Genomic DNA, 13,286 nt, shown 5'->3' on the forward strand with positions numbered 1-13,286 from the left:
GAATAGCATTCCAACATATTTATTATCAAAAAATTTTAACAAATATTTTATGAAATTTGGATTAAATTAATATTAATATCAATTTAATTTTTAGAATTTATGGCTATACTTTGTAACTTTTACAACTTAATTAAACTTTATGTATTAATATTTAATAAAATACAGTATGTGGCTTTGTTAAATAAACACTATGGCTTTTATTTAATGAGAATCTGGGCTTTTTTTATGAACTTTATGGCTTTTATTTAATAAGGATCTAGGCTTTTTTAATAAATTTTAAGACTTTTATCTAATAAAAATCCAGACTTTTTTAATAAACTCTGGGCTTTTTTAAATAAACTTTATGGCTTTTATTTAATAAGAATCTGGGCTTTTTTAATAAACTTTAAGGAGAAGAATAGTAAATAATTAATTTTTTTATTTTGTATTTTTTTTTCAAATACTCTAACAATTTAGCAAAATTTTTTATTTTTTAAAATTTTTTTTTATCTTCATATTTGAATTGAAAAAGGTGTATTTTTTACATTTTTAAAGTTAATAAAATAAAGAACATTTAAATATATTTTACATTTAAAAAAAAACTATTTTACAGTTCTTTTCTAATTAGTCAGAACTGTTTTCGCGCAATAACTCGCTATCCAGTGATCATAAAAATATGATTAATGGATCATTAGAATCCACTCATAGAGAGCTTTCGAATGGTACCAAAATAACCTTTCTAGCATCAATAGATGGCGAGTTATTCATGTAAATATTTTAAAAATTATCTCATCATCTATCGAAGCTAGAAAGCTCAATTTAGTACCATTCGAAAGCTCTCGATGCGACGATTCCAATGAGCCATTAATCGTCTTTCTACGATTACTGGATGGCGATATATTGCGTGAATATAGTAAATATATATGAAAACTCATCCGGATTCCGGTTCAAACCGGATATTTTCCATCCGGATCAAAATCCGGGTCAAAATCCGGATATCCGGATAAAAAAAAAATCCGGATTCATCCGGATTCATCCGGATGAGACAGAAACGGATCGAAGCACTAATGATACGGATTTGGATTTTGTACTTTAGATTTTTATAACGCTCTTTAACTTTTACGATAAACTTTTTTAGCTATATATATTTGCATTAAAGTAAAAATATTAAGGAACCTGCTTGAAACTACAAATAATTTAGCGTATCAGTTGGCGTTACTAAATCTATACCTTCACACCCATACACCCACACATTCCACAATACCATGTTCACACATCTCCACCGTTACCTCTTTCTTCTTCACTCATATATTCTAAGAAAAAGTGAACATTAATGATTGCTAAACGTTGCTGCTTTATAGACACTTGGATGATTGGTACCTAAGAGCCAAATAACGAAGGTTAATCTTTCATAAAAAAATCAAGACGGAATTTTAGCCATATCTGTTCAATTAACTTGTGTTAATATATATGTTTTGCTCGGTGAAAAGAGCTATCCTAGTTCCTAGACTCATAGTAGGTCAACCACTTACATACCAAAAAATCCATACCTATAGTAGTACATCCATATTTTACACTTCCACACTACTTACCCTCGCTTTAAATTCTTGCAATAAATATAGCTTATATATAGATGTAATATAGGTGTAACATGTAAAATTTATAGGCTTTTGTCAGTTGCTATTTACGCATCTATGCAAGTTTTACTTCCGTAAAGTTAGTAAGAAAGAAGTTTAATAAACGTTATTGGCTGAGAGGGGAGGATATACCTTTAATATTAAATTGAGTAAGGTAGGTAAAAAATTGAGAATCAATAAGAATTACGGTATTTAGTCTTTTTTGTTAAATATGAATAAGTTTAATACGCACATATTAAAAGCACGTCATGGCTTTTTCAGCCAATTAAATTTGCGAGAATTGACAAACACATGAATAATTTAAAGCTTCAAAGAAGAATAGTAGAAACAATAATATTTTTGAGGCCCATTTAATTATAAATTACTAGTACAATGGACATTAAATTGTATTATTAATATTAAGATTGATTTGAATTTATAGAAAAATTAATATAGTTGGCACTAGAATTTACGGCTATGAAAAAAATTATGATAAATTTAAACATCACAAATTAAAGGTGAATTAGTTAAAAATATAATATAAAGCTTAAAGCATGAAACAAAGAATTAACAAAAATCTGAAATTAGTACAAAACATTGTAATTAATAGAATAATATGTTATTAGATGAAATTACGATAAGATATAATCAAATCAAGGAGTTAGATGATAAACATGTTTCACGTGACAAAAAAAACTTATGATGTACTTTGATTTTTAAGACATAGATTGGAAAGATACATTGGTATTTATCAAAAATGAGCGTTACTAACTTTATCTGGAATAAATATAGACATTTGAATCATGTTTGGTTTGTGGAGACAGAAGAAGAAATATAAATAGATACATTATTAGAATTAGTATCTTACGAAAAAGCAGTAGGACTCAGTAGAGTCAATCAAAAATTATCATAAACCTCTAGTGTCAAAAGGATGAATGGAAATTAAGAGCGATAAACGGAAGGCTTGGTGATTAGAGTATAATTAAATTATATGAAAATAAAGAAAAAAAGTAATAAACATGATTATTTATAATTGTTTCAAAAATATAAAAACTCGAATTTAAATAAAAGATGCGAAAAGTAGAAAAAAAGGAAAGGATTACCAGAAGGCAGGAAAAAGAACACGACCAAACAATTCAGTTTCAGATAAAGATCATGATGTAGAAGAAATAAAAATTAATTTAAAAAAAGAAATAAGAAGATTAATTAATAAAAAAGAAATTAAAATAAAAATAACTAATAGATAACACAATAGAAACGGTAGCAAAAGTAAATCATATGGATCTATAAAAAATAGTATAAGTATAGCATAAAATATTTAGCAAAAGCATAGTGAATTTTGGTAGAGAGGATATACAGTATATAGTTAAAATATTATATATATTTCTTGAATTTATAATTTATTATGGGTCAATATAATAAATTTAATAAAAAAATACGCGCTACCAAAAAAAGATCAAATAATTTTTTCTTTATAATAAACTCTATAAAGAGTAACTTTTTCCATCAACAAAATCAATAATTTATACTATTTTTAAGGTCAATTACACTCGGAATAATTTACCTCATTACAATAAGTCCAAATATGGTTAAATTATAATTTTATTTTCTATTAATTTTTTTCACACATAACATCCATTAACAGAATATTAAGAAGTTTTTAAATAGTTAGTTTGAACATCTGTCAGTAAATAAAATAAAACATCAGTTCATAAAAAAACACGTGTCATTATTGAGTAATGTTTAAATTAGTATCATAAAAAATTCCTTGATCGCACGATTTTTAAAGTTAATTATTAAATATTTCTTTTATACGGGGCTTAAAAATAAAAAAATATTTGTCTTAATATTGACATTCTATCGCGATCTTTTCTTTCATAGTTTATAACAATTAAAATTGCGTAGATGTGCGGATAACAACTGGAAAAAAAATAATAGTGTAGATCTTGCCTTTAATTCTGGTCAAAAGTTTATTCCCTTTTTTAGATACTGGCTGACATTATCTTAATGAAGAAAGGACTACTCCGACCTGATATTTCAGGGTTCTGTTAAATTTATAAGAAATCTTCTCACATCGGTTATTATTTTCAAATATATTGCGGAAAAAAAGTGTGTGGAAGTATCGACGAGTGTGCAAGGTTTGGGTGTTACGGGCAGATGTATGAGTGTAGAGGTAGAGGTGTAGGTAAAAGCCAACTAGCATAATAAATCGATGTTTCGTCACTAATAAATAATTTTTTCTTGAATAAAATGTACTACTAATTTTAATTTTTTTTGAAATTCACACAATATATACGTAATCATACTTTATTTGTCTTTAGAAATGAGTAACATCATTATGAAATTACAAGTTTAACCCTGAAAAAATTTTTATTATATATTAGTAATTAATTAAAAAAAAGATTGCAGAAATGGTCCATGTTCGTAATAAATTACTTTTCGAATGATTTCAATTTATTAATAATGGTGTGGTGTTAACATCAGGATTATATAAAAAGATTTTAATATGAAATATGCATGTATAGCTAAATTTATCGTAGAAATTAAAGAGCGTTATAATTTACAAATATCATTAAATGAAAGATCTAAATCCGTATCATTGTTCTTATAAACAAAATATTAATCAACAAAAATTCGGAAAATTTCAAATTTTTTTATTATAATAACAAGATAAATAACAAACTCCTTTACTGGAATACTGGGTAGTGTATTAACCTTCTTATAACAATGTTTACTTGTTACTCTTTTTCGTATTTCTTCTATCTCTTACTTTATTTATCAAATTGAGTGAGTGATTCCAAATCCATGTCCAGTAATGATTCTAACAATAAAACTTTTTCACGAAGAATTATTTGAAAATATAATCATTTTAGTGACGATTAAAGTACGTCGGTAGAGTACTTTTTAATATTAAATTAAACAAATTGTAAGTTGGATCAAATCTTTTACTTAAAAAAGCTGCATAGCTGCATTTTAATATTAAAAATAAGCACATCAGCAAGAATTTTATATTTGTAAAATTTGTGAAGGAAGGTCAGAAAAGTTTGAGATAAGTGTAAGAAAGAGATTGATATTTTGCAATTGTAAAAGAAATATATGAAAACAAAAAAAAAAGATAATTAAAAAAAAGTCAACTAGACCATCGTACTCGGCACCAATTTTTCACGAATAAATAATGACATGATTTTTGTTACTATACCATTTAATGACAATTTTGGATAATTACTTAGATCCTTTTTCATATTACTTTTAAGCAAATGAGGTTTTTAAGATTAAGCTGTCGTCAATATACTTGATTCAAAATATATAAATTATGTAATCCAAAAGGAAAAGAGATGTATAATAAAAAATTCACAACCGTACGTTGTAAAATTTACTGCTAATCAAATAATAATAGATAAGTATCAGATAACGTTTCAATATAAAAGCTTTAATAAAATATAGCTTGTTGACACTTTGATGTAAAACTATCAATATTATAGTTGTCAGGATTTTGTGGTAAACCCATTATTAATATGCAAACTACTATTTATTATAAAAATTATATATACAGTGAAATTCGATAAACAGGATCTTCGATAAACCAGATTTGGGCCTAAACCCAGACTTTTTTGCTGGAACAAAATCACATATATTAAAATAGTTTTGATATACCAAAGTTTACTAGTAAAAACTCAATATTCGCTATAATGGATCAATTTTCTAACCAGCAATAGTAAAATGATTCGATAAACTTGATCACGTGATCATTATCCAATAAAATTTAAGTAACGTGACGCGGTAAATCTTAAATCTTAATTCCGGCCGAAGTTATATATTACTTATATATTCCAATTAAAAATATTTTATATTTTCATGAACTCTATGACTTGAAACTAAGATGAAAAATTAAAATATAGTGTATAGTAATTTTATTAGCATGAATTTTTTAAAAAAATTCATATAATAGATTTTTATAAATATATCGAAATTTTGATATTTTTAGTGGAACCGATAGATCCGGTTTATCGAATTTCACTGTGTTGTTGGCTCATTAAGATATTGTAATTATTTATGTATTTATAAGTTACATACAGTATTAGAGAGAAAGATGGGAGTTAGTACGTGATGCAGTTCTATAGTTAACTTTTCCATAAGACAACCTTCATAAGAGCCAAAAATAAAAAATCTTTTCTTAAAAATATAACTTATTGATAATTCTTCAATATTACTGCAGATTTGCCCTGCGTACCCAAAAAATCCGAAATGGTCGGCATTACAAATTTGGCCGCCATTAAGTGCGCACATGTGACATATAGCATGTGACGAATAGGGGTTGATAATATCACGTGATTTTCGTGACGTTTTAAAAATCATTACTGCGGTACTGCGGCTAATGAAAACAGGGCGGACATGCTTTATATCACTTGCCGATCATTTGCCGATCATATAATTATTCGGTGATATGTTACTTTAAAGCTTCGGCCGAAACCACAGAAGTTAGACCGAAACTTGAAACTTTTATAGGTTATATATAGCTTAACTGTTTTAAAACTAATAGCTGAACTAATTTTAGGTAATCCACGAGTTATGGCCAAATTAATACTTGAAATTATATTGATTTAATTTATGTAATAAATATAAATTTTCAAAACATCATTTCTCAATCAATTCTGCATGAACATGGTTAAATAAAAATTATTTTGGTTTTATACGTTGTGGAATTTGCAAGAAAAATAGCCCAATAATCATATTTTTTTTATGAGATAATATCGAATAGATAATTGAAATGATCGGCAAAATGATCGGCGATAATGTGATAATATGAGGATGTCCGCTAATGATAGATGACTTTTTTGTTTGGTGATACTGATGGCGCTGTGTGACAATCAGAGAAAAATCTGCATAAAATACTTAAAAAGGGATTATTTTATTTAAAAAAAAAAAAATTTTTTTACTTTTGACGTTCATTTGTATTATTTAAAAGCATTCCTGTAAATTATTATTATTATTCAATATGTCTGATAATAAGAAAAAAATGCAAGACACTGAAAATACGAATACGAGTGAATGGATTAATTGGATTGAAGAAAAAACTATAATTACAAAACCAGATATAGCAGAAAATACCCAATTCTCAAGTGAGCAAGGATTTAATGAGGAAACTTTAACTACCAATAGTTCAGAATTACAAGGAAAATTATCTCAAATTTTTGACAAAATAAACATAGAAGAAATTGATCCTATAACAGTGTTAAAAGAAAGAGACAAACTTTTATTTGAAAAAGGGTTTGATATAATAGTTGATGAAGTAAATGATTTAATTTTTAAATTATCAACTAAAGGAATTGAATGGAAGTTAATTGAAAAGCAAGTTATTGAGTATTTTAATGAATATAATACCAATTCACAAGAAATTTATAATTGGTTATTAAATAATCAAAATAATTCGAATTCCATTTTTTTACTTGGATATTTTAACTACTTTGGAAATGAAATAAGCAAAAATTACGAGAAAGCATTTAATTTATTTATTAATGCATCAGAAAAAAATCATATATTAGCACAAATATTTGCTGGTGAATGTTATCAATGTGGAAATGGAACTATAAAAAACGAAGAATTAGCTTTTGAATATATTGAAAAAGTGGCTAATAAAAATTTTGCAAATGGACAATTAAGAATTGGTTATTTTTACGAAAATGGAATAGGTATTAAAAAAGATATAAATAATGCTTTTTATTGGTATGAAAAAGCTGCAAATAATGAAAATATAATGGCTATATATAATCTTGGCTATTGTTATAAAAATGGAAAAGGTGTTAAAGAAGATTATAATAAAGCTTTTGAATTTTTTAAACAATCAGCTGAAGGACAATATTCAAATGGAATATTGATGTTAGGATATTGTTATGAAAAAGGTATTGGAACTAAAATTGATATGCAAAAAGCATTTGAATTATATCAAAAAACAGCAAATTTAGGAGAAAAGATAGCACAATATAATCTTGGTCTTATGTATGAATATGGAAGTGGAATTACAAAAGATATAGACAAAGCAATTTATTGGTATGAAAAATCTGCCAAACAAGGACATCATAAAGCACAATATGGATTAGAAATTCTACTTCAAAATAATCAATAATCTATAATAAATTTTATTTTTATTAAATTGTAAAACGTAAATCACATTATTTTTTTTCATTTATAAGATAGTAAATATATTACTCTAAAATATAATAAATAAATATCTTATTAAATTTATCAATCAATCATTCTTTTATAGATATTTTTCTTTTAATTTTAAAATGTCATTCTAAGATTATAAATTCATGAGGATTTGAAATTACTTATTTTTTGTCTTAAAAATTATTTGGACTTCAAATAATTTCTTATGAAATAACGGATATCATGCAAATTAGTATTTATTAATTTGGGACAGCCTTATATAATATTTTGATAGTACACTTTGCTATCTAAGTAAAAGATAGATTTAAAATAATGATACTATAACATATTAGTAAAGAAATCTCGTCAATCTCATATATTACTTTTAAATACCGTATTGTTTTATTTTTACGCGGTGATAAGTTTTAACCTAAAAATATTATATTGTCATTAAGAATTTCAATCTTCAAATACTTTTAAATCGATTAATAATGTAATTGTTTAGAAGTATTATTGCAAATGCAATTACACCATCAGGAGATTAAATTATGCGGATGTTAATGTAGTTTTATCAAATATGGGTAATCCTGAAAATTTACACCTTGAAAAAACTCGTAAATACGCGATATTGTTTAATTTACACTTAAAATATAGTATTTGATCATTCGTGTCTAAAATAATTGCATAGATTTTTTATAAACAGAGAAAAATTGTATAAATACATATTTTGAGTATTCTAAATATAAAATAACAGTCTAAAATATTTCAACAAATTTTCATCCAAAAAAAAATTGTGTAAATTTACATAAACAAGTAGTTTCGGATATTCACATTCTAAAAAATTGTACAAACATATGATTTTAAGCAATCCATACATAAATACAACAATTCGAAATATTTTGATAAATTTGCGTTTAAAAAAGTAGTGTGGATTTATATAAATAGATAGTTACACTATTTTATGATATAAAAAAACATGTAAATATGCAATTTTGCGTAACTTACTCAAAAAGTATGATGATAAATATGAAATATAATAGTGTAAATCAAAAAAAAAGTTAAATAACATAGTGGTTAAGTTGCGAGATATGATATATAATAAAATAACTCAAGGTAATCAGTTCGATTCCTAATGTAAGCAAAAAAAATAAATTAATAAATATAAAAAAATTATGCCGAATAAATAAAAATATTAAGGAAAGAAATAACAAATAAAAGATGAAGGAAAGGAGAAGGGTGAGAAAGAAATAAAGGGAACAAGAAGAAAAAGAAGAGAATAGAAGAATTTTATTGTGTAATTCCCTTATATTTAATAATACAAAATTTTTTTTATTAAATTAATATAGGAATTCTCATTATTAAGAATATTTGTGATTTTACACGCCCGTATACCCACGTAGGTGTCGTGAATTTGCGTGATTTTTTACACACGTGTAATTTTGCAAATCTACACCCTTTTTAAACTCCTGATGACGTCCCACCATAAGACCATGATCACGTATATGTTATAAGCAAGCTATATGATTAAGCTTAATATTGTAATAATTGTTAGTATAATATTATTAAATATGTTAATTAATATTATGAAAACTATATATATAATGTTAATTTATTAGGATATTGCACTTGTTTATATATTTATAAGTTACATACTGGCGACATTTTGACATTCTTTAAATAATATGTACATTAATAATTTTGTATAATGGTAATTATAGCTGATATAATAGTACTAAAATCTGTATTAGAGAAAGATGAGAGTTACGTGTTTTGATCTATTAATTTAATATAAAGCTTATGAAGGATATAAAAAAGTTTAGTTAAGATAGTCATTCTGGCTCCGTTAGATAATAATATTAGTTGTGCGTTATGCATAATGATGCACATAATAATGGTCGCTTGTTCCGATGTAATATTAATACAATTTTTAAAATGTGTACACGCAGTTCTAAATAAATCATAAAAAATCATGTGCATTGTAAAATTAAGACATTACTACAGATCACATAATTGATTAACGTTTTCATAGAATACAAATCTTTTTTTTAAAATATGACTTGTTCAATATTACTGCGGTACTGCGGCTAATGATAGACAGCTATTTGTTTGGTGATACTGATGGCGCTGTGTGACAATCTGCATAAAATACTTAAAAAGGGATTATTCTCATTAAAAAAAATTTTTTTTTTACAACAATCGTATTATGTTAAAAACTTTCCCGTAAAAATTATTATTATTATTCAATATGTCTTCTGATAATAAGACGAATACGAACGAATGGATTAATCGGATTGAAGAAAAAACTATAATTACAAAAACAGATATAGCAGAAAATACCCAATTCTCAAGCGAGCGAGGACTTAATGAGGAAACTTTATTAACTACCAATATTTCAGAATTACAAGGAAAATTATCTCAAATTTTTGACAAAATAAATATAAAAGAGATTAATCCTATAACAGTATCAAAAGAAAGAGAGAAACTTTCATTTGAAAAAGGTTTTGACATAATAGTTGATGAAATAAATGATTTAATTTTTAAATCATTTAATGAAGGAATTGGAATTGAACCTAAATTATTAAAAAAAAAATTTATTGACCATTTTAATAATTATAATACTAATTCAAAAGAAATTTATAATTGGTTATTAAATAATCAAAATAATTCAAATTCCATTTTTTTACTTGGATATTTAAATCGCTTTGGAATTGGAACAAGTAAAAATAATAAGAAAGCATTTAATTTATTTATCAGTGCATCAGAAAAACATCATTTTTTAGCACAAACTTTTGCTGGTGAATGTTATCAATGTGGAAATGGAATTACAAAAAATGAAAAATTAGCTTTTGATTATTTAGAAAAACTTGCTAATAAAAATTTTGCACATGGACAATATAGAATTGGTTATTTTTATGAAAATGGAATAGGTATTAAAAAAGATTTAAAAAAGGCTTTTCATTATTATGAAAAATCTGCAAATAATGGGAACAAAATGGCTACATATATTCTTGGTTATTGTTATAAAAATGGAAAGGGTGTTGAAAAAGATTATAATAAAGCTTTTGAATTATTTAGACAATCAGCTACAGGAGAATATTCAAATGGAATAGTAATGTTAGGATATTGTTATGAAATTGGTATTGGAATTGAAATTGATATGCAAAAAGCATTTGAATTATATCAAAAATCAGCGGATTTAGAAAATATGGTAGCACAATATAATCTTGGTGTTATGTATGAAAATGGGAAAGAAATTACAAAAGATTTAAACAAAGCAATTTATTGGTATAAGAAATCTGCGCAACAAGGATATCAAAAAGCACATTATAGATTAAATTTACTTCAATACCAATAATTTGTAATAAATTCTATCTTTATTAAATTATAAAATGTAAAAATTAAATTTGCTACATTATTTTTTTTTTTAATTAACAAAATAGTAAATACAGTACTCTGATTATTTAATTTTAATAAGACTTTTATTTATTATATTTCAATTATTCTTATAAAAGGTATTTTTTTTTTATTATTAACTATATATATATATATTTCTTTTTTATAAAATTCATGAAGATTTGAAATTATTTATTTCTTTTTTCCTTTTGAAAACTTAATTGAACTTAAAAATAATTGATACTTATTTTTCAATACTGCAGTAGTACCTTATGGAATAATTGTATGTATAAAAGAAATGGTTATAAAAGATGATCAGTATAAATGCGATAGGTGTCTTTTTTGTAAAAATACATTGTACTCTCGTATCTCACTAATGTATCTGTCTTTCATAAGTAAAAATAAAAATAAAAATAAATAAATCAGTATTAATGCGATCCTTTTTTATCTAAAAACTGAATTACTTAAAGCTCCATCTAACCCGCTAAAGTAATAATGATTTATCAAATTTCACACAACATTAAATATCAATAGGAGTAGACTGAGGCAACTAAAATAGAGGCATTTTTTGATATTTTAATTAATTCATTTATTGATATAAACTATTTATGAATCTGATTATTAGTAAGTGATGAAACATTCAGTCTGTTGTTCTTTAAAAAGTAATAATAAATATCCGCAAGAGCTTAAATAAATTTAACTGAAAACTGAAACTGGAAATCCAGGATCGATCTGGGATTTGAAAACATCATTAACTGATAAAAAGCAAAATTTCGTCTTAAGCATGAAGATAAATTGGTGAATTTACTTGACTAACTCCATAATGTCATATTTAGTTTCCTCCATCAATGGTACTTTAAAAACCTATTGATATTTACAACTTGCTAGTGTGCATTAGTTTATAAAATGAAAAGCTTACGTAATTTTTTAAACAAATAATAATCTTAAAAGCTATTACCCAAGATTCACTTAAAGAATAATTGTTAACAAATTAAAGTAAATTTAGCTCGTGTAGCACAATTAAAAAAATCGCCTATTCTAATCGTTTTTTAAATTATAAGAATGCACAATAATCCAAAATTTGATGATAAGAAAATTTTATTAATGTACCATTAATATGCATCACAGTTGCTAATACATAATATTTTTGAGGTCCGTTTAATCATAAAGAATAATTCAAATGTTTTAATTAATTATATACGGTCAAAGCTCGTCATAGTGAACCTTTGGTTCTAGCCATTTTTGTTCACTATAACGAATATTCACAAAAACGAAAGATTTCTTAATAATGAACTTTATATTAATACAAAACAAAAAGTTTCTTTTAACCAAAATATTTTGAGTTTAAAGCCCTAAAATTAGAGTTCCGATCCTATTCTTAAAGAGTCATCCGGATTCAATCCGGATCTTGACAGCCCATCCGGATTATAATCCGGTTCAACGGATTCATCCTTTATTTAGGATCCATCCGGATTAATCCCATCCGATTTTAAGGATTCATCCTTAATTTTGGATCTATCCGGATTTATCCTAATCCGAATTTTAATGGTTGGGGACTTGTTAATACATATGGTTTATGAGAAAATTTTCGAAATGGCGAAAAACTGAAAATATATATATATATATATATATATATATATATATATAATCCAGATTGGCATCCTAGGATTACCATCCGGATTCACTAACGGATCCATCCGCCTAAAAATGTAGGATGCGGATATCCGAATTCAATCCGGATTACGGATCAGAACACTACCTAAAATTTCCCAATTCTATATCATTAAAACAATGAATTAATTTTCTAAATTCCTCGAAGCTTCTTTATTAATAATAATTTTATTTCTAAATTTTCATTCTCTTTTGTATTGTCATTTTCAGGATTTGTAATTATTATACCTATAATTTCTTTATCTGAAAATAACTGAATACTATTAGTATTTTATAACATGATTTTGTAAATTTAATTCCTTATACAAATAATTTCATTGTTGTCATTCAGTCATCAACAATGAGGTGAAGCATCAACTCCAATTTGTTGTTTAAAAGTGAATCGTGAACGATGTATCTAATGATTTACGTGGTATATAGTAAAATTATTAAAAAGTTCACTATATCTGATATATAATATCGAGATTTTATTAGTAAGTT

General features: G+C 25.2%; 2 protein-coding genes across 2 annotated transcripts; both read left to right on the forward strand.

Moving 5' to 3' along the window:
* Positions 1 to 6,591: 6,591 nt before the first annotated feature.
* On the forward strand, positions 6,592 to 7,719 carry OCT59_024312 (uncharacterized protein; the record flags this gene model as incomplete). Its single annotated transcript, XM_066135341.1, has 1 exon — positions 6,592 to 7,719. The coding sequence occupies one exon, from the start codon at positions 6,592 to 6,594 to the stop codon at positions 7,717 to 7,719; it is 1,128 nt and encodes a 375-aa protein (XP_065991372.1).
* A 2,268-nt stretch (positions 7,720 to 9,987) lies between these two features.
* OCT59_024313 (uncharacterized protein) lies at positions 9,988 to 11,097 on the forward strand (the record flags this gene model as incomplete). Its single annotated transcript, XM_066135342.1, has 1 exon — positions 9,988 to 11,097. The coding sequence occupies one exon, from the start codon at positions 9,988 to 9,990 to the stop codon at positions 11,095 to 11,097; it is 1,110 nt and encodes a 369-aa protein (XP_065991373.1).
* Positions 11,098 to 13,286: the final 2,189 nt, after the last annotated feature.

This window comes from Rhizophagus irregularis, chromosome 4 (assembly GCF_026210795.1).
Source record: "Rhizophagus irregularis chromosome 4, complete sequence".
In the NCBI taxonomy this organism is placed as follows: domain Eukaryota; kingdom Fungi; phylum Glomeromycota; class Glomeromycetes; order Glomerales; family Glomeraceae; genus Rhizophagus; species Rhizophagus irregularis.